Source organism: Melampsora larici-populina, assembly GCF_000204055.1.
Source record: "Melampsora larici-populina 98AG31 unplaced genomic scaffold MELLAscaffold_8, whole genome shotgun sequence".
NCBI classification, from domain to species: Eukaryota; Fungi; Basidiomycota; class Pucciniomycetes; order Pucciniales; family Melampsoraceae; genus Melampsora; species Melampsora laricis-populina.
The window spans coordinates 1,715,740-1,741,053 of NW_006768772.1; the positions used below are offsets into that span (position 1 = coordinate 1,715,740).

At 36.5% G+C, this 25,314-nt stretch overlaps 5 protein-coding genes across 5 annotated transcripts; 4 read left to right on the top strand and 1 right to left on the bottom strand.

Annotated features, from left to right (window-relative positions):
- Positions 1-5,999: 5,999 nt before the first annotated feature.
- MELLADRAFT_55374 (uncharacterized protein) lies at positions 6,000-7,594 on the top strand (the record flags this gene model as incomplete). The annotated part of the gene is made up of 4 exons (XM_007407148.1): positions 6,000-6,239; positions 6,317-6,337; positions 6,412-6,688; positions 6,803-7,594. The coding sequence occupies 4 exons, from the start codon at positions 6,203-6,205 to the stop codon at positions 7,233-7,235; spliced, it is 768 nt and encodes a 255-aa protein (XP_007407210.1).
- A 3,219-nt stretch (positions 7,595-10,813) lies between these two features.
- On the top strand, positions 10,814-11,686 carry MELLADRAFT_104209 (uncharacterized protein; the record flags this gene model as incomplete). Its single annotated transcript, XM_007407149.1, has 5 exons — positions 10,814-10,831; positions 10,931-11,035; positions 11,154-11,267; positions 11,362-11,445; positions 11,549-11,686. The coding sequence occupies 5 exons, from the start codon at positions 10,814-10,816 to the stop codon at positions 11,684-11,686; spliced, it is 459 nt and encodes a 152-aa protein (XP_007407211.1).
- Positions 11,687-13,302: 1,616 nt separating this feature from the next.
- On the top strand, positions 13,303-13,736 carry MELLADRAFT_34410 (uncharacterized protein; the record flags this gene model as incomplete). The annotated part of the gene is made up of 3 exons (XM_007407150.1): positions 13,303-13,368; positions 13,508-13,579; positions 13,677-13,736. 3 exons carry the CDS (start codon positions 13,303-13,305, stop codon positions 13,734-13,736), a joined length of 198 nt encoding a protein of 65 aa, XP_007407212.1.
- Positions 13,737-14,146: 410 nt separating this feature from the next.
- On the top strand, positions 14,147-17,371 carry MELLADRAFT_95975 (uncharacterized protein; the record flags this gene model as incomplete). The annotated part of the gene is made up of 11 exons (XM_007407151.1): positions 14,147-14,174; positions 14,267-14,422; positions 14,500-14,658; positions 14,738-14,905; positions 15,007-15,068; positions 15,156-15,225; positions 15,305-15,865; positions 15,980-16,147; positions 16,256-16,390; positions 16,516-16,833; positions 16,890-17,371. The coding sequence occupies 11 exons, from the start codon at positions 14,147-14,149 to the stop codon at positions 17,369-17,371; spliced, it is 2,307 nt and encodes a 768-aa protein (XP_007407213.1).
- Positions 17,372-23,438: 6,067 nt separating this feature from the next.
- Positions 23,439-24,418, bottom strand: MELLADRAFT_47506 (uncharacterized protein; the record flags this gene model as incomplete). The annotated part of the gene is made up of 2 exons (XM_007407196.1): positions 23,439-23,990; positions 24,092-24,418. The coding sequence occupies 2 exons, from the start codon at positions 24,386-24,388 to the stop codon at positions 23,439-23,441; spliced, it is 849 nt and encodes a 282-aa protein (XP_007407258.1).
- Between the last annotated feature and the right edge of the window lie 896 nt (positions 24,419-25,314).

Here is a 25,314-nt window from a genome sequence, read left to right on the forward strand (position 1 = left end):
GAATTTTCTGATAGGTAAACAAAAATTTGTAGAATATACAAAAGAATTGAAAATTAAAAGAGAGAGTTCATTAAATAGTTTAAAAAAGTAGAACAAGTGATAGGTAAAGAGATCTCAATCAACTTTGGGAAGAGAAATGGAATGTAATTGTAGAATTAAATCATCAAACTTGAAATTACCCCCAGCAAATAATCATCCTGTTTTTTCTCTATATGTAAAAGTAAGAAAATAAAGAAAGTGTTTTCGGTAATGGTGTTTTATTTTTGGGTGGAGATTATTTCAGTCCCAAATTTTTCTTGTTTTCTTTATAATCAAGAAACATTTCTTTGCTTTTAGTATAATAATATAATAATATAATCATCATACCAATGTTTTTTTATATCACTCATTACTCATCTTTGTGTTTTGTGTGTATCATGTGTGTTTGTATCTTTAAAATGGAGTTTTTAAATTTTGCATGAGTCAATACAAAATAATATATATCTCTTTTTTCAAAATCTTATATCATTGTTGTATGAATTACAAATTACAAATCCTTTTTTGATGTTCAAAGGCAGAAGACTTTATAATTTTTAGGAAACTCCCTTTAGTATATGGTGGTTATCAAAGGAAGACAAGGATATATCTGATTGAGGGATCAATTGAAGTGGAAATTGATATGAGAATGGGTTTTTAAGACAAAATAGAATGGGAATAGAGAGGAACAAGCATGGGGGACAAACAATTCTGACACTGCAGCAAGGCTTGCTCAGATACTAGCTTGTTCCAATGGCCAATTGCATTTGCAACACCATTGCAAGTAGGAAAAGAGTAAATCTGTTCTGACATCAAGATGCATTTGGTTAGCAAGTGCTATGAAAGGGATGTTTCATGCCAGCAGAAATGAAGCAAGCAGAACATGTGCCTAATTCTGATTAAGATACAGTTGGGTGAGGGAAGGCTCACACCACTTGGAAAGACTAACTTAATTAAGTCCCCCTTGAACAAGCAAGCAGTCAAGAAAGGGACTTATGGCTTACTAGAGAACATGCCAGCATGCTTGCCACGGATCAAATGTACCACTTCACACATCAAGAAATGGGACAGATTAGGACATCCTTTAATCAAACTACATTAAGGGTTCCTTCATGGCATTTGAATTTATATCCATACAAGTTCACATGTGATTGCTGCCTGTTCATGATGGTGCTGCTTGGAAAAGGTGCCACTTACAAACAATTGGTATAATGTTTGTCTAGTCAAACCTTGATGGTATTGTTCAAGTAAACTGTGACACATTGTTCTTGATTTGTATACCCATTCACTCATCAAAATTATTTATGTACTATGTTTCTAGTACACCAGGTTTGACATTTGAGTCATGAAAGGAAATCAATGAGCTTTATTCTGGACCATCCTAGAAGTTGTGTTGGATGAATGAGCATACTGGTGTAAACTCAATAATAGGGGGGTTCAAGTTGAGAAATAATAAGCTGGTTTGTTTAAAAAACAAGCAAGTTTTAAAACTGATTATAAACAGTGAAAGTTGCTTGTTTGTGTAAAATTGTTTGAAACCCCCCAGCTTGTTTGCTCAAAGGATGCCAGAGCCAAAAAAAATTGGAGCCCTGTCACATACCCAGTTCCTTTCACAACTCTTGAATTGAAGGGAAGTATCAATGAGATAGATGGAGTGAGATACTCTAAACTATCACCTTGAAAAACTTTGAAACATGCCTTGAACCTCTGAACACACCCAAATCATCCAAGATCTCAATACTCTTGCAGTAATTGCCAACAATGAAGCTACTGACCAACTACTGGTTGACCCTACCGGCATGAAATTGTTCCCAACAATGGGAGAACTTCTGCATCCTGACAATCCGGAATCTGCAGCAATCTATGACAAAGTTTTTGATGATGAAGAAGAAATTTCGGAGCTACTTGATGCGGTAAACAGCCATTGCTATCTTCAGCCTTGATTCAAGGCCCCTCATGCATCTCCGTTCAAATTGAAGGACATGTTGAGGGACCGTCAAACAGATATCATCCAGGCTATGCGGACTTCACCAGAGGGTTTTGATTCTCTTCTTTCTCTTATTCAAAACCATCCCATCTTCATCTTGACAAGCAACGACCCTCAGCCATTGGTGGAACATCGACTGGCAATCACCCTTGAGCGGCTTGGAAGCAACGGTAATGCAGCATCCATTGGTCAATTTGCTCGCAACTACAAGGTTTCACGTGGAGCAATTGTCAACTGTACACGTTGAGTTATCACAGCTATCATATCTGAGGGGAAGTATTACCTCCAGTGGCCATCGAAGTCGCGTCGGCAGGCACTTGGAAAGGTCCTCTCGCTCAAGGGATTCCCCAAGTGTGTAGGTTTTGTGGATGGAACCGGCTTTCCAATATATCAGCGTCCTGGGAAAGATGGGGAGGTTTACTTCGATAGGAAGCACAGGTATTCAATCAATTGCCAGATATTCTGTGATTGTGATTGAAGAATCACAATGATATATGCAGGGTGGCCAGGATCATGTTGCGACACAACAGTTTATTAAAAGATGGGCATCTCACAAAATCCAGAGGAGTACTGTTCACCAGGTGTGTGTTATTCTTCTAATGAATAAAGCTGTCTTCTGTACTAATCTACACCTTCAGGCGAGTATCTACTAGCGGATTCAGCATACATAGCAACCAACAGTGTAGTCCCTTCCTACAAAGGGCAAGCAGCAACAATTGATCGAAACAAAGATGTTGACTGGTATGTAGCCAAGTCTCGCGTGCGCAATGAGCACTCGATAGGTGTTTTGAAATTAAGGTGGGCATCACTTCAGGGAATGCGGATACAGTTGAATGAACGTGACAACATGTGTAGCTACATCGACTGGATACTGGCATGTGTAATCTTGCACAACATGCTTGCAGACTTGGGAAACACTTGAGAGGATTTAGATGAGGTGCTTAGAGATGAAAGCTGGATGCTGGCTGATGAAATACGGACTGAGATAGGATTAGATGCACGTGAGGAGGGTAGCCAGCGGCGCGAGGGCCTGTAGATGTGAGGGAAATTATGGGAAGAGCATATCTTCAACATGTGCGCTGAAAAGAATATTTTTGTGCGGGTAAACCTAAAGCAGATAGACATAACACTGAAATGTGTATCAATTGTGTCCAGTTGTGCATTCAAAACAAAAGGTTCAGGTTCAGATTTAATTGTGGAATCATCGTAGGTAAATATTTTACTAACCTTTTATTTACTGATGAGGGGGTATGCAAGGTCAAGAAGCTGCATGATTTTCCCCAGTGACTTTCCTTCTGAATTCAATCTGATTGTCATATTCTCTTGCTTAGCTGAAAGTTTATCTTTGCGATCCATGTTATACTTCTCCTTTTCCCATTTCAAAGCTGCATCCGCTTGGCACTGTTCAGCATCGATCTTTTGTTGTTCAAAGGTTTGACGCCATTGCTGATTTTCTCGCACAACTGCAAGCTTGGCGTGATTTCCAGCTGCAAGAGCTGTTGCAATCAACTGGAGCGCACGAGAATGAAATGGAAAGGGTGAGGAAAAGAGACCCTTTCCTAGTGCAGCTCCAGGTTGTATATATACACAACACTACTACGTAACAAACATTTCTTAGTTATGTAAGAACTAGAGAATTCACATGATCCGTCATGAGAGATAAAAGAAAACAATAGACAAGAAGCAGTAGATGGAAAGCACACATGACAGATGACATAAGGAATACAAGAGGAGTTCATCATGAGATATCAAGTATTCCAACAAGAGCTTGGGCGAGAGGGTTCTTGTGTTCCTTACCACGAACTTCAGTAGCATCTAGACGCGGAAGTGGATCCATAGGTGGACTAGCGATGGAACCTGATTGCTTGGCTGATCCAGCGGCACCTGCTGAGTTTTTAATGGTGCGAGTCTTGACAAGGGATTGAGGAGGTTTGGGGTTGGAGTTGAAATCTGCAGTCAAATCTTTGTCTTCCTGAGCATTTGATACACTGTGTGCTTGACTATTTGCTTTGCTACATACATGATCTCCTTGATTGATTGGTTCACTAGAGTTCTCATGTTCAAGGTATTCCTGAGATTCATAGTAGTTTGCTGCAGGGCCAATTTGTATATTCTTCCAGGACTGTAACTTGGGCTGCTATATGAAGTCCAACACAGTTAGTGTCTTCGCGCACTGTGTATCAGTTCAAGATGACTTACACTTTTGTCATTGTTGTTTTCTTCAAGAATGACATCACCTTCTTTGGTTGATTTTGCAGTATGATCCACATCCTCAGACTCCTTTCCCAAACTGTTACACAATTCCCAATCCTGCCACTCTAGATTACCAGCGTTGTCCACACCACTATCCAAGATAGCAAATGGTTTCACATTTGGTTTGTCTCCAAAGAGAGCCTCCATCTTCTCAAAATACGGACATATGTCCTCCTTCTTTTGAGCAGTTGTAGATATACCCTTTTGATTATCTTTCTCCAAGATTCCGGCACCGGTGTCCTTAGTCCATTTCCTAGCTTTCATGTAGTTTGCTTTGTAGCGGATCAATTGTTGGTCAAGACCGCGTCCATTAAGATTCATCTGTTGGGAGCTTGGGCCTTTACTGATAAGGTGACAAACGTTGTACAAGCCATTGATGTGAGTGGCGAAAGTGTTCAAAGATGTATTACAATTCATTGTCTGACCAGTCACTGTTGTTTTTTGCCTGAACCGTAGATCAACTTGAACTTTTCAGGTTTGGATAAGTACATCACTACATTTTCAAAATCTTCTTGCTTGAACCTTGGATTCTTATTGGAGACCTTGTCATGATCAATTGAATTCAGGTGAGTCTTGGTTTCATCTAAATTATTGTCCACAGAATCTGAGTCTTTGTTCATTGACTTGTGTGCCAGTTTCTTTTCTGGTTGCAGAAGCTTGATTTTCTTGAGCTTTTGGTGTTCTTCTTCCATCTCAGCTTTGGTCCTTCTTTTGCGCCAAGAGGTTGATTGTCTGGACTAAGGACTGAGACGTATGTGGAGTGACTTTCATCTTTAAGTAGGATGGAGGGGAACTAGAAAAAGGATAAAGCACACAAAGTTGGTGAAGAAAAAACTCAGTATGAGAGAAATACTTGGAATCTGTGAACCTGGGTGAAAAAAAAATCATGGAGGATTCACGGGGTTTCACGTGGTCAAGGGAGGCACGCATCATGCTTGTTTCATCATAAAAAAGTGCTTGTTTTCATAAATTAAGAAAACGAGCCACCTCCAAAGCAGGCTTGTTTAATAAAATTTTTAAGCTTAAATTTAACAAGACAAGCAACTGCATTTTGCTAAGTTTAACAAAAAGATCTCAACTTGAACCCCCCTAATGTGTGCCTATCAAATTGGTGCAATACATGAGAAATCTTCTTTTAGGTATGTAAGCCTTTGAGCCAACCAGAGGATTCATAGCAAATGCAGAAGAGTCAAGAAATGACAAGTCAGGAATGGATATGTGAAAAGATCAAGTTAGGTGAATATGATAAAATGGATATCTTAAAGACAAAGTCAAAGGTGATTCAGGATTCTATCCTTCTTGTTGATATCAGTGATACTACATAGAGCTTTATCCTCCATCACCCCAAGATCTTATGTGTCTAGCTCTAGCAATTCATTCAAAGATAGGCTGGATGACTCCTTGTAAACCTCATGTGTACTTGACACACTTCTGTGAGTTTCAACAGCAAGGCTACATGATTTGACTTTCATCAAACCATATGGATCAACTTGAAAGAAGGGGCCAAAGAGGAAGACTGATGATACTCTTCAACTTTTCTCCAAAACTAAACTTTATGGTATGGTTTCCCGAGTTCAAAGATGAGTTCAAAGATTGGTCGATCAACTTTGAAACTGTAGTTCACATGATTAAAGTTTCCTTAAAAGTTAAGATCAGCCGATACAGTTCTGGAAGTCAAGTTTTTGAAACTGTAGTTTTACAAACTGATTTTGTTTTAATCGATTTAATTGAGTAATCTGTTTGGTTCCTTTCCTTGTCACTTGCTGAGGATTGATTTGAGTTCCTTATCAACTTTTACTTTCGACTTACGCCTACGACTTCAATCTCATCAAACGAGCTCATCTCAATCAATCAGAAACCTTCAAAGTGCTTACCTCGAGCGACAAAGATAGTTTAGTTTTCTTTCTAACATTATTGAATGTGGTGGATTACGATTCTTATAGTGATATGGATCGAAATCCAACTGAATTGATAGAGCCATATGGTCAGTCACTTTCTCTCTTATTTTCCCTTCTTATCAATATCAAGCACTGATCATTCTGAATACATTTTCTTATGTAGACTTTTTACTCAAATTCATTGGTTAGTTTGATCACCTTCCTTATCTCTTATCTGCAAAACCATCTTATTGACTTTACTTTTCAATCATATATCAGTCATAGGCGAATCAGGTACCGGGAAATCTTCATTACTTTATCATTTCTTAAGATCTCAACCTCGTCATCCATCTCCTCATACAATAGGAGTCGAATTTTCTTCTACGATCTTATCATTACCTTCAGCTTCTTCTTCTTCATCTTCTTCAAATTCACATCCTACTTGTCGTATGAAACTGCAACTTTGGGATACAGCTGGTCAAGAAAGGTTTAGAAGTGTCACTCGTAATTATTATCGTGGTGCGGCTGGTGCGATTTTAGTTTATGATATTTCTGAGTTAGTACTACCTTTGAATCATCTTCAATTTCACACAAAGCTTGATTCAATCAACTTTTGAATTCAAATCTGATTCGATCATTCTCTTCATCTTTGCTATAAACAAAATCATAGTCGATCAACATTTTCAAGTTTATCATCTTGGTTAACAGACGCAAGAGCCTTAGCATCACCAGATTTAGCAGTAGTCTTAGTAGGAAACAAAGTAGATTTAGAAGAAGAGAATCGACAAGTAGGAGAATTAGAAGCATCAGATTGGGCTAAATCACATGACTGTTTATTTTTAGAAACTTCTTCTTTAACAGGCGAATCGGTTTCATCTCCTTTTTTATTACTTACTAGATCTATTCTTTTGTCAATTGAATCTGGTAGGATTGATCCTGATCGGAATGGTTCAGGTATTAGTTATGGTGAAAGAGCTTTGAAGAGAGTTTCTTCTTGGGGTGCAGGGTCGGGTGACGGGTTTGAACTTTCTGGTGGGAATGGAATCGGGTTTAGTGGAAAGAAAGTTTTAAGAATGGTTGGATTAAAAGGAAAATGTTGTTAAGATCCTTCCATTTTCTGATCATCATCTCTTTCAATTTTCTTTTCGAGTCTCTATTCTTATTGGTTTTGGTTTGATTTTGGATAAGGGTTTTTTTTTCTTTGGTCATGATGAAGTTTACAAATTATCTGCATGGTGGTTTTAATTCCTCTTCTTCTTTTTCTTCTTCTTTTCAAGCTCATGAATGAATTTCTTTCAATTAATTGTTGTTATGTGTGTATAATAATACATTTTCATTATATCAATATCCAAACTCACTTTCAGTTATATCTTTTTTTTAATATCATCAAGTATTGTTTTTTGTAAAAGATTTAAAAGCTCTTACAAGTTATCAAACATAATTTATTTACACATCTCTTGCCAATGTGGTGAAGTAGAGTCATTTTTGATGTGAGTGATAAACTGGATGATATAATCAGTAAAGTGTGCCCAATTTAGGTTTGAGCTCACAACACAATATTATTCCCTGTGAGTTCTTTGATTCCCAAACATGTTGTTCACACAAATATGTACCAGCCAGATCATTGTGTTGGCGGGACTATCCAATGTATCCTTGGATGATCACTGCATGAAATGAAGAGCAACGGGCTGACCAAAGGATTGTTATGACTCATCACAATTACTGTATTTGACTACCTTTACCTTGAATATCGGACTCTAAGCCTTTCCAAGGAGATCATGATGGTAATGAAGTAGCCTTACTCATGGTCAAACAAGTCAACTTGTGAACCATGGAAACCACAAAAACAGAAGCGTGATTGAATCTATAGATTTTATGAATAAATTGATAACAACCTAGTAACGCGTAAGATTCTTAATTGAAAGAAATTTCTTTTCGGCGAGAAAGATGTATATATTGATACATTTATCAAGCAAGAGATTCGGGAGAGAGAGTCAATTCAAGAGAATGGAAGTCTAAGTTCAATTAAAGTGTTATACAAATTAATCAAATTCAAATCCTTGAAATCTCTTCCATGATTTGTATGTACATATATCTACGCGTCCTTTGCCCACAGTGCCGTCGTCAGGCTAATCATCTCTCATGACCACCTGATGAATGCGGGTCATAAGTTATACACCGGTGAAGTTATATAGAAGTGAAGTTGCATGGAACAGGTGCATATGTTCAAGATCTTACGATGTGGCTTTCTTGTCCGGTGGCGGTTCCGATTCTCCGTAGAAAGAGCCGAACTGAGCCGAATTCTAGGTGAGTCCATGCGGGGATCCCGACAGTCGTCAAGTTGAAGTAAGCCATCTCTTGATGCTTGAAGAGAGATGGAACGTTGCTATCACTCGTGCGGTGTCTCTTACACTGCAACTTTTAGATCCCTCGTCACTATAAGAACGGGTTAACTTTGGTGATTTCTAACAACTTTATTCTCATCTCATACTTTCTTTGTCACACTATAATACATCCAACTTCATTTACATCTTTAGCTTATATATTTATCAAAGCTTACATTTGTGATCAACTCAGTATCATTACTAAACCAAAGACAATCAGTTAAATCATCCTTATTTCAATCTTAACCTTCACCTACTTCTACTTCAAGAAGATGAACTCTTTCTGTAACGTTCGAATTGTTTTTCTTCTAATGTTGTGTAGTTTAGGTAAGTTGAATCGTCGAGAATTCCTCACCAAGTTTAAATACTCCTTTGTCTTCTTTTTTTCATTGGACTTTTCTGATCTCTGTTGGTGATTTCTTTAGTGATTTTTACATCATCAATGCCGATCAACCATAACTCTCAAGAGATCTCGTCTTCTGATCTGTAAGTCATTCGGTAATTAGATTTCTATTTGATTCGTGATTATGACTGATATCGTGTTTTTGGAAATTCAAGAATCAAGAGACATCACAAAGCTCCTCCAAAGAAAAAACCTACTGGCCATATTAACATGGGTGGTCAAGATCCTTGGAATACAAGTGAATGGTGATTCGACCAAAACTTGTTAAATCAGCTTGTTTCACTCGAGATTTCATGGAAGATTTTGATTGAATATATATTGATTAATCATAGATACAAAAATTCTTTTTGGCTCAAGAAGCTGCATTTGTTTGAGGTTTTCAATTTTTTTTATTTTTTTTTTTCGATTTGGTTTCATTTAACTTTCATTTAAGAAAAAGATTTTTTGTATTATTTGATTGAATCGATGATCAATATCTCTCTTCATCTATCTCTATCTCTATCTCTATCTCTTTAAATTTTGATTACACTTTCCTTTTTTCATATTCTTAGATTTTCTCAACATTTTTTTATTTAACCTATTTTTTTCTTCAAAGGACAATTCATATTGAACTTTTTTTTTACTTTAATTTTACTTTTCCCTAGATCATAAAATTCTCTTGATGTGAATTTCTTGAATCTGTTGTTTCTTTTATTATTTATTTTTTTCTTACATATTTATTCATGATTCAGATTTTTTGATAATTTGAGTTGTACTTTTTCTCTCTCTCAAGGTTTTCTTCTTTTTACTTAGGATTGGTTTTGTGCTGTGAAAGAAGGACTTTACAATATTTGAAAAACAAACTGGGATTTCATATAAAGAGTGAAAATGTGCCTTCAGCTTTCATATTGATAATCACCAAATTGATTGAATTTCGTACCCCAAAATCGATGAATGCAAGTGATGTTAATTTTGAAAAAAAAAGATTCAATCAACTTGTAACATAATCGGAGTGTTGAACCAGATTCGAGTGAAAAATCCGCAGAAGATTGATCGAGCAGCAGCTTCTCAGTTTTCTTCGATTAAAAAGGAGGTCTGTAAGGGCCTTGTCTCAAATCGCTAGAAGGAAACATACAAAGAGGTTCAGGTTGGGTTTGTATGGCTAAGAGACACACTGTTAAAGCCTGCCATTGTCACCATATGTATGCACAACCGCAAGGTAGGCAATCACGATGTCTGATGTTTCTTTGCCGAAAAACTCATGGTTGAAAATCATGGACTTTGAAATCTGTGGGGATGGCCTTATGGAATTGTAGTGGCATATGCGTGTATCCATCAATTCTTGGACCTTGGATAGCCTTGGATGTATATATCTTTGTAAACCATATTTTTCTTACGAGGCTATTAACATTTTTGGAAAAAGCTCTTAACAACACTCTGAAAAAGTTAATGTTTTTGAGATTATGATCTTATGGTGTGGATAAAACCTTCAAATGTAGGTGAAAGATTGTTCTCTTAGATGAAAGAATATCAGTTTAAGAAGTGTAAGATGTTTTAGATTATCAAGAAAGAAAGCATAGAGATGGATTGGAGCATTACTTTTCATTCCCATGGTTTGCAAGGGTTTGCATCATCACGTAACTCAATTGTACTAGTAGGAAAGGTAGTTTGAATGAAATGTAGTTTTTGAATTCGAAATGAGTTTTATGAAACTACATTGTCTGGATTGTTGTATTTGATTTAAACTGAATGAGAACCAATGCGATTCCTATCCATCGATCGATCGATCATTTCCTAATCTAGTACTTCACTTCCTTTTAATCAACATCAAACATTTTCATTTGATTTGCTTTGATTTGATTAGATTACCCATCTCAAACCAACTTCAATTCCCAATAACCCAAAAAACCTCATCATGCCACCAAAACGAAAGGTAATCAAAACCTTTCACCATAAACTTTTATCATAACCTTAATCAAATCCTTAAAACGCGTGATTTTTTTTTCTTTCTGATCATTTCACTTAATCATAGGCAAATTCAGAAGCTCCTGTTTCTAAATCTAAACCAACTGGATCTAAAACTGAAATTAATCAAGAAGAAAGTTCATCAAAGAAAGCTAAACCAGGATTCCAAAAGGTAAACCGATCTTTTTAGGTTTTTGGATATCTGTTTACCTAAAATCTTATTCAACTCACTTCAACGATTTCTTTTTCTTTCTTTTTTTTAAATCGATGTGGTTTTTTTTTTGGAATAGATCGTACCTGATGTTACTAAAGAAGAGTTTTTAGAAGTAAATCATCCCATCGAATTTACGATGAACAATAATGGAGAAGAACAAGTTATAAAGGTCAAAGCTTCTGAATTTAGTGTACGTCATCTTGTCCGAAAAAAAAGGTTTGTCTGTAATTATAAATGAGGTTATATTGAAAAGCTTTGGCTCTTTTTTTTTCTTTTTCGAACAGACTGGTAGTTTCGGTTGGAAAACTTCAGAAAGAGTTAAAATCAAAATCAAGGTTGATGGAGTAGAAAAAGAATTACAAGTACAAGTAAGTTGAAAAAACCCTTGAATGAAACAAACCAAATGAACTTATTAATCAATTAACTAACCTTCTTCATTTCTTTTTGGGGGATATTCTTTTTTTCTTTTAGCTTGGAATTAATATGACAGTATCAGGATCTAAACCAACTAAAAAAGAAGCAGCAGCAGCAGCAGCCGCATCAAATGGTAAAAAAGGTAAAACAAGTAAAAAAGCAATCGTAGAAGATGAAGAAGATGATGATGAATAAGTTTTTGTATATTTATCAATGAAAATCTTCAATTCAACAAAACTTTAATTAATCAGAGAGACGAGGCAAGGGGGGACGGTTTTGTTGATTTATTTTTTATCTTATCAATTACGAAATTTAGTTTTTTTATCTTTCTTTTTCTTTTTGATCTTGTTGTTTTTATTCTCTTAAATGGTACATGATCTTTATGAATATGATGGATTGATCAATCATGGTTTTCAATTATGTTGAAATGATTTAATGAAAACCAAATGTCTTGATGGATTCCTGTTTAATGGGTTCTCTCAATATCAGCCTAGTATTTTAGTTGACTTTTTGATCAATTTCAAATTCTGTCCCATTCTCTTTTGGAGGAAGTCTTTCGAAGAAAAAATCAGGGTGAGGGCGATCAAGGATCAAAAAAAGGGAGAAGCGACCATCCCAGGACTCGAACCTGGAGTCTCTTGCTTTCGAAACACGATCGTAGGCAAGCGCCTTAACCATTGGGCCAGATAGCCGATGACGTAATCGTCGTCATATGTGTATCAGTTTTGAGGAATCCGATCCAAACACCTTCATTCATTTCAAATGCAAGTTTATTTACATGAGTTATAATCAAAGAAATTGTGGTATATGTAAAAGGAGAAGAAGGAGCTTATTTACAGGAAAGTTAATCTTGTAATTTAAGAATCAAAAATGGATCATAAGAAACTCGAAAATAAAGTCAAGAGTTTGGATTTTGAATTTGAGCCAGTGGTGTACTTGCATGTCGGACCGGGCTCTCCTCCGGAACGGTCCGCTTACCGGGTACACCACAATCGAACTTTGATCAGTCTTGGTCTCGAATTCACTTGATGGTTTGGATCGATCAAGCTCATTGAACGATCGAGTAAAAAAAGTATATCCAGCTATATATCCAACTTGAAAATCAAATCTCAGATACAATTAACTCACCTTTTGAGCTTCAGAATGTAAGAAATCGATCTTGGATTCCGATTACCTTCTTTGTTGAAGAATTCAAACTGATTTTGAATTTGGTTTTGGTTAGGGCACCACCTAAAGGTTCGACTAGAACACCCACTGGATTTAAACCTCAATCAGAAACCGGATCAAATTTAGTAAGTCAAATCAAAGTTCCCTGTTCTTTTCCAACCAAAAAAAATCTAAATCCTATATAAACGAAACTAATTCTGAAATTCAATCTTTTTGTTTTGTTTTTTTGGTTGGAAATTTTAAATTCGAAAGTCAATAGCAGACAATTATTCATATACATCAATTTTAAAACCATTTAAAGATTGTACGAAAAAATCTGGGATCAGAAGAAACAAAACGTTTAAACAAATCATCACAGCTGAAAGGTATAGATCTAAATGTGTGATTGATATGAAAAACAGATCGTATGAGAATGGTAAGAATCAAGAAATCGAAGGTGTTACTGGGGGAGGTGAAGAGGAGGTTCATCAAGGGGTCTTGTTAGATGAAAGTTTGGTGAAGAAAGGTAGGAATTTACCGGTGAATGTGGGACCGGTGCTTTCGAATGTGAATTATTCTTCTTGTAAGTTTTTTTCATTCATGCTTTCTTTTTTTGGGATTGTAAGGTGAATGGGAAATCGGTTGTGGGTTGAGTTTCTTTAGATATGACGATCGAGGCGCCTCCTTCGGTTATTCCTCCGAAGAAATATTGTGATGTGACTGGATTAGAAGTAAGCAGATTGGTTTTTTTTTCTAGTTGGATCTACCATTTGAATTCAAAAGATGAAGATTTAGTTTCTCTTTGGGGAGTGGAAAAGACAGTCTGATTGATGGTTTTTTGTTTTTTGGGTTTTGGTTTGGATTTCTTAGGCTCCTTATGTTGATCCTAAATCTAGATTAAGATATCATAATGTAGAAGTATATGAATTAATTAAAACTTTTGTAAGTTTTTAGTTATCTTTAACCAAATCATTCAAATCTCAAAGAATCCGTTTCTTATATTTGATTCTGGTTTTTTTGGGGTGGGGGGGGGTTTTAGGGACCTGGAGTTGATCAAATTTATCTTTCTTTAAGAGGTGCTCATACTACTTTAAAATGAACTTTTTTTTGAACATTTTACATTTCTGTTTTGTGTTTTGTATTTCTTTAGATTAGATGTTTTGGTGTGTTTGTTTTTGTTTTGTATTCAATAATAGTTTGGATTATGGTTTTGTATGAATGATGATAGGAAATTTAATGTTCTTGAACTCATGTATCTCCTGAAGTTTGATGTGAATTGAGAAGTTTAGTATAAGTGTGAAGATTGAATGAATGAATTTGATGGGAATGAAGTTGAAGGTCTTGTTGAAGTACATAGGTTTAAGTTTGAAGTGTCCTTGAAGATAGAAATTTGAATTTTTTTGAATTTATACCAAATTCGACCAAAATTGACATTCACCCAAACCATTTCCACTCGAATCCGATCGATTTGGAAGGTTTGCAATCCAAGGAAGGAACTAACTCAAGACTATGAGTTCAGAAGAAACTAATCAAAAAGGTCAATCATCTTCTTTCTTTTTACAAAACCTTTAAAAGTAGCAAGCATAATGTATTGACTTTAATTTGAACTTGATTTGATTTTGGATATAGAAAGCAGTGATGAAGAATTCAAAGTATCAATTCAAATTCAAAAAGATGTGGATGAGTTCCTTGAAACTAACTTCAATTCAAGCCATTCGATCGAAACTAAAGAAATCATCAACTTAACTCAAATCACTCAAACTTTGGCTAATCATTTAAGAGATTGTAAGTTAATCATTCAAAACAAAACAAAACAAAACAAAACAAACTGATGAAAGTCATTTGGATTGGGATTGGGATAGTAAGATTGAGAGATTCGATCGGTCAAAGTTTGGTCATACCACACACTTTAAAGCTTTTAAGAAGATTAATAACCGAATCGAATTTAAAACCAAATGATCAGATCATCGAAGCAATAGAACAATTAATGAGAGTCATAGGAAACTTGGTTCATACTCATGGTACGAAACCTTTTTCTGTCTACCTTGGTTTTTTGGGGAGGGAAATACTTTATTGACGTTCTTTTTTGGATCAATGCAGATATTAATCGATCGAAATCTTTATCGTTTGATGCTTCTAAAATTTTTTATGATTTGATTAATTTAGATTATTTTAAGAATCTTTCAAATTTAGTTAATCTTATTCAACCTCATACTCATTGTCTTCAAATCATCATTACTGTACTTTTTAATTTATGTTTTGAATATGGTCAGTATATTTGTTTTTCTTGATGATGATGATGATGAGATTAATAACTGATAATTTGCTTGTTTTTTCTTTTTTTGGGGGGGCAATGTGTTTTTTTTTAGTTCCGGCTCATATTGCTTATATTGAAGTTGGATTGATTAAACCACTTTCTTATCTTGTAGAAGTAAGTCTTTTCGAAAAAAAAAAACATTGTGAAAGTTTTTGATTTTGATTAAAGAAAATTGACGTTTGAAATGAATTTGGGATTTAGCTTATAGGAGAAATTCATTTTGAAATTCCATTATTATCGATTCGTCTTTTAGATGAATTATCTTCTACAGGTAAATACTTCATACTGGAAAAGAAGTTAATCAAAAGATTCGATCAATTGATACGGTTTGGTTTTTGTTTTTGGGATAGATGATGCAAAACAAATGATGCCAAATGATATTCTTCAAGGACTTTTATCACCCACTTTTTTTATTCAATCAAATGATCTTAATTCATTAAAAATCGATCCAACTGATATTTCATCCTTAATTGAATGTTTAAGTATAAGTACTACGATTTTAGAATCACTTACAGAAACCTCTCAACCGATCCAAAAAGCTCTCAAAACTCTTTCCATCTCTACCCGAAATCCCATCAATCCATCAAACAAATTAATTAATCCTCCTTCTGAACTTCTTAATACAGTGGTCGGAAGACTTTTGTATTTTGTAAGGTATAATGAATTACCAATTCATTGGTTAGATCAAATCATAAAAGAAGAAGAAGAAGAAAGTTTAATGAATGTGATGAATAAATCTAAGGCTAATCTTTCTAAAACTTTAATTAATGTGAATGGGATTGACCAAGAAGAAGAAGAAGAATGGTTGATTAGATTACTTGTGGGATGGGTTTCGGAAGTTGAAGTGATTGAAAATAGACCTGATTTGATGACGACTATTGGAATCTTATTAGGAAATTTCAGTTGTAGTGGTAAATCTCATTCCGATCTCGTCTTCCTTTTTTTTTCTTACCAAAATTCAAAGTTCAAACTTTCTGACTTTTTTTACGCGCGGGGGGCGTTTTCTTTTTGGGGTTTCTCTATAGATTTTAAATCTATAAAACTTATTCAACATTATGGAATTCTTGATCCATTGGTTAACGCTTTTCAAATTTGGTCTAATGATGATGAAATTCTTGGTAATTCAAGACCAGGTGAACAAGTTCAAGTTTTACATTCGTTAATTGGATTAGCAAGAAATTTATCTGTTGCAGGTCAATCTTCTTTCTTTAATTGATTTTTTTGGTATGGTTCATAATCTGATCTTGATTTTGTCTCGTGTTTTTTCTTCTTCTTCTTTGGTGATCGATTTGGTTTGTTAGATGAAAATAAAGAAGGTTTGGGGAATTCTGGTTTGATTGAATTGGCTTTAAAATGTCTTGGTGATAAGTATGATGTAGTTCAACCTTTGATTGGATTAACTTTAGGTTTCTTACGTCATGTTTGTAAACGAAATCGTAAGTCAATCCCCAACCCCCTTGCCCGGAAAAATCACTGTTCTTTTGAATCATTTATCAAGAAAAAGATAGCTAATGGAATGGAAGCAAGATATTGATGAGTTTTTTTGGCTTTTCTTGGACAGTTCCTAATGTATTAAGGTTCATTTCTGAACCTAATTTAGGTTTAGAAAAAGTTATCAAAGTTAAAAAAAGAATTGAACAAAGGTTTATTAAATTAGAAGTAATGAGATTGATTGCTTCTTCGATTACTTTAATAAATTCGAATCCATCGAATCAAAATCAAATAGAAGCAGAAAGTTTGAATCAGATTGAAAGTTTCAGTTCGAATGAAGTGATTGAATGTTTGATTGATTTATTGAAGATTGGAGTTCAGAATGATTTATTGTTGGTTAATGAAGCATTGGTTTCACTGACGATTTTGGCTTGTAAATATCAAAGTGGTAAGTGATGTTTTTTTTTTGTTTTTGTCATTGATGAAATTGGGGTTTTGATGAAGGGTTTGGTTTTGCGGTTTGGATAGGTTATCGATTGGTTGGATTACTGTTAAAGGATGAGCAACCAATCAAAGAAGAAGAAGAAGAAGAAGATAAAGAAGAAGAAGGAAAAAGAGGAATTGATTTGGTTTTGAAGTGTTACTTAGGATTAAAGAAAACTAAAAACGAAGATCGAGTAAACGAAACTCAAGACCAAGAAGATTTGAAGATTAAAGATTTAAAAATGAAAAATGAGATGAAGTTTCATGAGATTATTAAAAAGAATTCGATGATCTTAATGGAAAGTTTAATGAAAACTTTAAGAAATGGACCTACAAGAATAACAAACAGAATAGAAAAAGATGATGAAGATGAAGATCAAAAAGTCAAACATAATGAAGGTTTGGAATTATTGGATTTGATTAAAGATGTTTTAAAGGGTTTAAATAGTGATGAATTGAGTGATGAAGAAAGAAAAGATTTAAATGAATTATTAATGATTTGAAGGACAGATTACAAGGACAAAGTATTTTAAAGATAGATGGAAATGGAAGTACGCCATTAAGAAGCATGGGTGTTTTTTCTTTTTTTTAATTGGGATTTTTTTTGGTTTGGGTTTGATTTAATTGATTTTTTTTTGGTAAGTAAAAAGGTTTTAATTCTTGGGATTTTTTTTGATTCTTCTTTTTTTTGAAAGTTTTGTAGAATTAGAATTAATTTGTGTTTTTTTTGATTCTTTGATTGGTTTGGTGAAGATGAAATCAAGATTTTATAAAATGATAATCAAAAGAAATAATTTATATTCAAATCAATTCATACATGGATCCAACACTTTGATAAATGTAAGTTTGATTTAAGTTTTCAAAAATTCATTAACAGGTTCCTGGTTCAACTTGAACAAATAGTCTAAGAATGTCTACAGGAGAAAGTTAGATCTATTAGTTAGGAGTGTGTGCCCCCAAGTATGCCTGGGGGTCACTCTATTGCATACCTTGTTCTCTATGACCTTAAACCTGCAAGCCCTGAGTGTGGTGTGGGGGGGCTTGAAGGAGAGTTTTCAAAGGACAATGTAATTGTGAGGAGTCCTTCAATAGTGGCTCTCAAAGTTGACCTGCTTGGAAGAAAACCCAGTTGACCCAGTTGCTTTTTGGTGGTAACTTTGTGTATTACTATCAAGTTGACATTTTTTGACAGCTCACAGCCAAAGGGTCAACTGGTTCAACTGGTTTTTTTTGAAACTGGGTCTACTTTGAGAGCCCATTGGGCTAAATGAACCCATAACATCACTTTTGGCTAATCAAACCCATAGAGTATCACACAACATCCAACAAAGGTCTCTTGGCTCATCTCAACACTAAAGTATTGCATTGCTTGGGTGCTTGGGTTGGTCTGGTACCATCTGTGCCTGCAGACCTCTTGGGGAACTCAGCAGAAAGGGTTGAAAAGGTGATGAATTGGCTCAACATGAAGATCTCATTTTTTGGGGGTCTCACACAAGTAATTTGCTGCCAAACTGGCAAACAAGCATGGCATAGATAATGGAGAGAGATGTTCAATAATCAGATTGGTATAGAGCTAATTTGATGGATTATTTTTAAAATTTGTATAAAGGATCAAAAGTGTTGAAATGTTACTTGGATGGAGTCTTTAAGTAAATGGTCTGTTTGTAGTCAAGTCCAATTTATGAATATGATAATTGATCAAATCAGAAAAAAAATCTAAACAAAAGGTTTGATTAAATCTTTCAATCACAAAGAAATCCTTGAACAAGTTTGAGAAATGATACATACAAAGATTGATGAGATAAGAACAAACAAAAAATGAACCATTTGTATTGTAACCTCAGACTTCACTTCAAAAAATTAAGAAAGAACAAAGTTTATATATAGTAGATGATCAGTTTATGCAGTATATTTTTGCTCTTTGACAAAACTTTGATTTTGATTGTCTCTCCCTATTCTACAGCAATCAATACAGATTTTTCCTTGATGAACTGAATTCATCATCTGCATCCACAATCACAATCTTGAAATCTTTTGATACATCTAAACATTTCCTCTTATTAGAAACAGAGCTAGTAGGCTGAACAGTCTCAAGGGTGGGAGTACGGTATCAGATCTTTCATCACTCTTATTGATCATTCCATAAAATCACTCTGCATCAAGTTGTAAATTTGAGTCTTCATCTCTTGTAGCTGCAGCTTGAATACTACTTGATTGAGGAATATCACCATCAGCTTATGAATTTGGCTCACCTAATTGTTGCTTGTTTTCTTCCAGTTCTTCTATGTATTTATAACCAATTGGGCAATGTAGTTCTGTAAGCCCCAATCCCTGTGTACAAGTAGATGCAGAAAAGATACAACACCCTTGGGGCCAAAAGATCACTACAGTGTATATAGTGTGAGCCAGTCTGACCCCGGGGGTGACATATGCTTTCTGTGTTTACTTGTACAGTTGGTGACAAAAAGTATATGTACATGTACCATAAATTGCCTGTTTAGTACCTCTTGACCAGAATATATAGCTTTCAATCTCACTTTTGCTATACCTGAAAGTTCATGGTCTAGATGGCCACTCACCAGAGTATGGCTGAATTTCAAGGGTCATAACTGTAATGTAGACTCTAAAATACAATGACTTTTACCAGCAAGTGTGTCTACCATTTGCTTTGAGCACAGAGTGAATTTGATCAGGCATGGATGCAACCAAAGCTTGAAGGATGCTCTGAGTGATTGCTTTCCACTTGGTATGCAGTGCTTCACACATTTCTTGAACTGTTTGGGGCTGGTGCTTTTCAGAGATATTCTGTTATGATTGATGTTCTCAGTTGGATTAAGGTTTGGACTATTTGCGGGCCAATTGAACTTTGTGATTGAAAGTTCATCCCTACATTCTTTTTGCTACTTTACTTGTGTAAACCAGGGCCCCACCCTCAATCAATACAAGACCTGATGGACAGTTAGGCAAGGTGATTAGTGGTTCAATGACGCCACAATAGACAAAATCAACAAAGACAGCTCCAGTTGGACCTCTAACAGGCATTACTATCATTGGTAAGCAAAGTTCAGCTGTGGACACCCCCAGATCATTACTGAAGTCCACCCGCTCTTAACACTTGGGGCCAAAAACATTTTGTATTTTTCAGCTGATGTCTGCCACACCCAAACCCTCTTTGCAGGCTTTCATTTTGAATGATAATTAATTAGTCCAAATGATTTTCTTCCAATCCTCATAAGTCCAATCCTTGTGTTTTCTAGCAAATTCAAGACACTTGAGAACATGTTTGCTCTTGAGATAAGGCTTGACTGCAGCAACTCAAGAGTGGAATCTAAGTTGCCAAATGTCTGATCAGACTGTTGAAACAGAAGCTTTTATGGGTAGCTTGCTAGCAGTCCAGGCCACTGAAGGACATTGGTTTTGTTGGATCACCCACTTTAAGGTATGCTGATCATGTTCTGAGAATCTTTTTGAATGTCCAAGTTTGTTTTGAGATGCTTGATTTGTGTCTTTTGCAGATGTTGTAGATCACTGTGTAGACAGTAGACTTGGGATGGGAAAGTTTTTAGCAAGTTGAGTGCAAGGAATTCCAAATTGGTGCATATAAATAATAGAGCCCTTCCGAGTGTGAGAAAGGGTTCACTTCTCCATTTTCAGAGAGGTTATGGACCAGGTATGGAGAAGTTATTCAAGAGACAAAGCACCCATGGACTGTGCTTCACTATTACAAATGTAGCTGAGGTACATAAACCTTTTGTCACCCACTGTACAGTAGGCATATACCTAGATTTAGGTTTATGTTCATTGTGGTGTGGGGATGGAATCAGTAGGGGGTATAGTGGGTAGTGTCTAAAAGCGTGAAATGTTGGACCGGGGAAGAAATTACATATGTTCAAATTTCCCCATACATGTAGGATTGAGATCACATCATTCAAGTGGATCAGTTCCTTTCCGACCTTCAAATCCTATTGCAAACTCGAGCCAATTGGTTCCAATCGACTTTCTTTGGTGTCACATGTAAGTCTTTCATCTTGATTGCTTTGTTGTCTTATATATCCAATACTGACAGGATCAATACATACAACAATTTTGTTTTAGGCTATCTCGAACACCGTACAAGCGTTCCAATCTCCAGAAAGAGAAGGATTTGGGTGAAACAAATAGGCAAACCGGTCCTCTTGTAACCATCCAAGGGTTTCATCTTCATCCCAAGACCAACAAGATAATGTTCAATCTCTTGTAAGTCAACCTTTTGCTTGATCTCATTCATGAATTTTTCTTGATTTATCAATTGGTTGATGCATTTGATAGCTTGTAGGCAGGCCATGAAAGTCAAACGTGGTTCTAATGCTGTCACTAAGACATATACATCTCATCAAACCATTTCTGGCAACTATGCAACTGATGCTGGCCTCGATGTATTTTTCCGCCCTTTCTTCTTACATTTTCATCAAAGATTGTTTTGCCTTATTGATTTCTGCTCTCACTGATACACCAGGTCACAATGCACCCATACAACTCTTTCCAAACCGCTGCTCATGGCTCTGTGACCAATGCTGACTTCAATTGATGACATTTTTTTTGTTTTTCCTTATAACTTTTTCAAATATTGACTTCTTGCTGTAATTCATGTCCTCACTGATGGAGAAGGTCACAAAGCACTAGGAATTGTATTGTTTAATTTTCTGTATTAAAAATTACATTCTATGATTAAAATCTACTTTGTTGTAAAAAAGATGAAAAATTTAAAGCCCTTGAAAAAACTCAGAGATAACAATTTCTGATAGCTGCCAATGCAAGGACTCCAAATCTGTGCTTGGATTCCAATTTGGATCAAATTTGTGGCACTGATAAACTTTTTGCTCCAAATACCCGATTTCATGCTTTTAGACACTACCCACTATAGAGGTATAATAAACTTCCTGTTAAATATGCCTCTGAACCATCTGAGGCAAGAACAGAAACTCTTGGGGACACAGGCTTCTCAGCTCTGCGTGGCGGGTGGGCTTTTGAAAGAACAGAGAAAGAGACAGGGTGAGATGCAGATCCTCAAGCCTCTCAAAGAGGAGTGGGGATTGGAAGTGTGGGAGATGAAATTGTTATTGTCTCTGTCTCCAGCCCCGCTTCCAACAGTACCAGACTCGCCTGGGCCAATGTGCGCCTTGGTGGTGTGCCCTCCCAGGAGGACCCCAGAAAGCTACAGGTGGACTGTCCAACCTGATTGGAATGGATCAAGGGTCAAAAAAACACTGATGTACTGATGAAACAGGTATTTTTTAGTTATATTTGTCCAGTAGATCTACAGTTAGACCACAATTGGAATTAAATAAATCCAACAGGGTATGAATAGAACACATATGGACATATTAATCAATATTTCACTGGCCAACCAAGGAATGAACTACAAAAACTGTGCCTTCAGAGTCATGTGAGTCCTCAATCCTGAAAAAGTGGCAACAATGGTTTTATATTTCTTCACAGCTTGAGTTTGATTTTTGTATAATAAACTCATATCTTGCATATTCAGATCATGGCAGCGTACCGAACCCCAAGATAAGCATAAGTGAAAGGTCAGCTTGTCTTATGTCTAGGATTCAAGATAAACCCAAGAGGAATCTGAGGACATTGGATTGAAGCTTTCCTTCTCATTTATATATTGTTGAACCAATCTTATTTATTTTTATTCCCCTTTGTGATTCCCATACAGCTTGCTACTACACAGTAGCAGGCCTTTGGATCTGTGACTGTTGAGTTGAACTTGTGAGTTCAAGTAATGTCTGAGTATGTCAGATCGGATCATTCTTTTGCAGTTCAAACATGTGCATCTTGGGTGAGACTTTGTGAAGGGTATAGTGGTTGGATAAAGCCAAGAATGTGTAACAATCCTGCCTGCAAAAGTCTCCAGGTCCAAGATTTTTTGAGGTTTTTTCAAGGGAAATTTCATTTTAGCAAGCACCCAATGTTCAGTGGATTTGGCCTGCTTAGATCCCCTGGACATGGCACCAACACTGAAATTCAAGATTCCTGGGACCAGCCTTGAGCTGCAATAACAATATTAGCATGATCCTCAGTCCTAGCAGAGCCTTAGGTGCTAGGTCCAAAGATTTGACACCTACCCCAGCTTATCTTTTGAAATACATTTTCAACTTGTTCTTCACATATTTTGATCAAGCTCAATGTGCCCATTTCAGTTGTCTAGGTATCATGGTTCAACATTAGAGTCTAATGGTGTCATTCAGCAAACAAGTGAAAATCGGTTTTGCAGGCAGGATTCTCACACATTCTTGGCTTTACTCACTGTGTTTTAGAAGTTGAAAATCTTTGTAGATATTACTGCTATTTCAACTCAAACATCCCTCATGTAAGATCAACTACATACCAGAATGTCTCTGATTGTGATTGTTGTGAATGTTGAATGTATCTGTACAATAATTTTGATTCTGGACCTGACGCCTACCTACACAGTAGACCAACTTGACTGTTTTGTGAGTTAGTAGAATCTACCTATAGCATAAGATACAATATGATCAAACAAGAAAGGGAAATATATTGATATGCTCAAAAATTAAGTACTTAGGTTGGGACACATTTGGCACCCAGCCAACACATCATTGATAAGAGGAGGGCGAGTCGAAAGGCTTGTCGAGCCGCCTGTGGTTTAGGTTCTAGTCTTGTAGGTTGTGGCCTCAAACGATCATCATTGGGCGGAAAGTTGGAAAAGATGGGATGTGAATTTGAAGGATGATGAGAAGTTTGAGCTCGACGATTAGCTAGACGAGCAAATCTAGCCATCGCAGCTTCAAATTCACGACGTTCGCTTTGTTCTTGATTAAATTGAGGATTTGCAGAACGTGATGGAAATGGAGAAGGTCGATGTTGTTGTGGTCTAGCGTTCCAAGCGTAATGTGCTTGTGCACGCCGAGATGCATTGCTTCTTGTGGTTGGACTGACATTAGGATCGAATTGAGGATCGTAAGCCTGAGGCCGTAGTCGATGTAAACTTGCATCGTGATTGGCACGAGAAACAGGATCAGATAGAACACTGTAGGCATGAGCAAATTTTTTGAAAAGATCCGTAGCCCGCTCGTTCTGTGGATTCAGATCTGGATGATGTTCTTTGGAGAGCTGTTGATATGCAAACACAAAATCACAAATCGACAAGACTATACTTAATCAAAGTGATGCTGAAAATGAAAATTAGAAGCTCGAAAATATTGCCAGCAGACCTCATAAAACTTTTGCTTAATCTGTCGTGGACTTGCTGTCCTTTCAATTCCAAGGGTTACATAGTGATCGACTTGAAGCCATGTGGATGAAGTAGAGAGTTTACGAAATGCTTCACGGTGTTTCTGATCCAAGACTCCCGGTCTTCTCAATTTGGTTCGACTTCGTAGGTTGATAGAACTTGAGCATAAACACCTCTTGAAGGTTTTTGTTGGCATTGGTATGGATGAAGATGATAAAGGCTTTGAAAGGGAAAGGCATCCTGAAACCATTCGCCAAGGTTGATCTGAATGAAGCATGCTTATCGGATTTATAGTCGAGTTGAAGGCTTGAGGATAGAAAGGAGTTTCTGGTGTTGTTGCCTACTGTTCACTCAGGCATGGTCCATGGTGTGGGTCCAGATACTCGAATAGAAACAGCTTCGAGTCAAACCCGACACTCGGGCTTAGCCCGACCCTTGACTGAAAGACCCAACGAGTACAGTGGCCAGCCAATTCCCATATCGCGTTACATCAACTTCCATATCCAAATGGATGTGCTTGCACAAGGGTGTGTAAAATAAAAGATCACTACCAAAAAAAGACGGAAGCTATCATCGACATCCTTTGCTCTGACTACATAAATGGCCGAATTCTTCAAGGTGTATCAGTTCTTGACTTGTTTAGATAGTGTTATGCAATAAATGCCTCGATGCACTTAAAAAAATCCCACTGTCCGGCAGTCCTCCAGTCTTCTGGAAGGTTGCATCCGGATGGCGCCACCATCAACTGTTTTTTGTACCAAAACACACAACAGAGTTGAAGAGTGAACACGGGTGGCGCTACCCTGCCATTAATTCCACCGCGTGCTGGGAAGGAAACATCCTTGAGCCGAGTACTAAATATGTACTCGCCTTTTCTAGTGGGAGCAAACAACCTTCTGATTGTATGTAGAGTAACCTAACTTAACAAAGTCCCTCGATGCCTCGACAGCTGTCATTCAAACTAGTTGAATCCGCATGTCTCAGCATGAGGGACTTACCCCTAATGTCTGCTTTTTGGCCTGAAGGCTTAGGCCCTTCTTGGTGGAGGGCATCTTGTTTTCCTCTTTTCCGTGAGCACACCGAAGATTTTCTGCCAACCGTGCACACAGATGTGCGCTGAGTCTTGCTCCATATCGTACCGGTGGACTCATCAAATTCCCCTCGTTCTTCGCTGAGCTACATACATTTGAATTTTGTATTCCA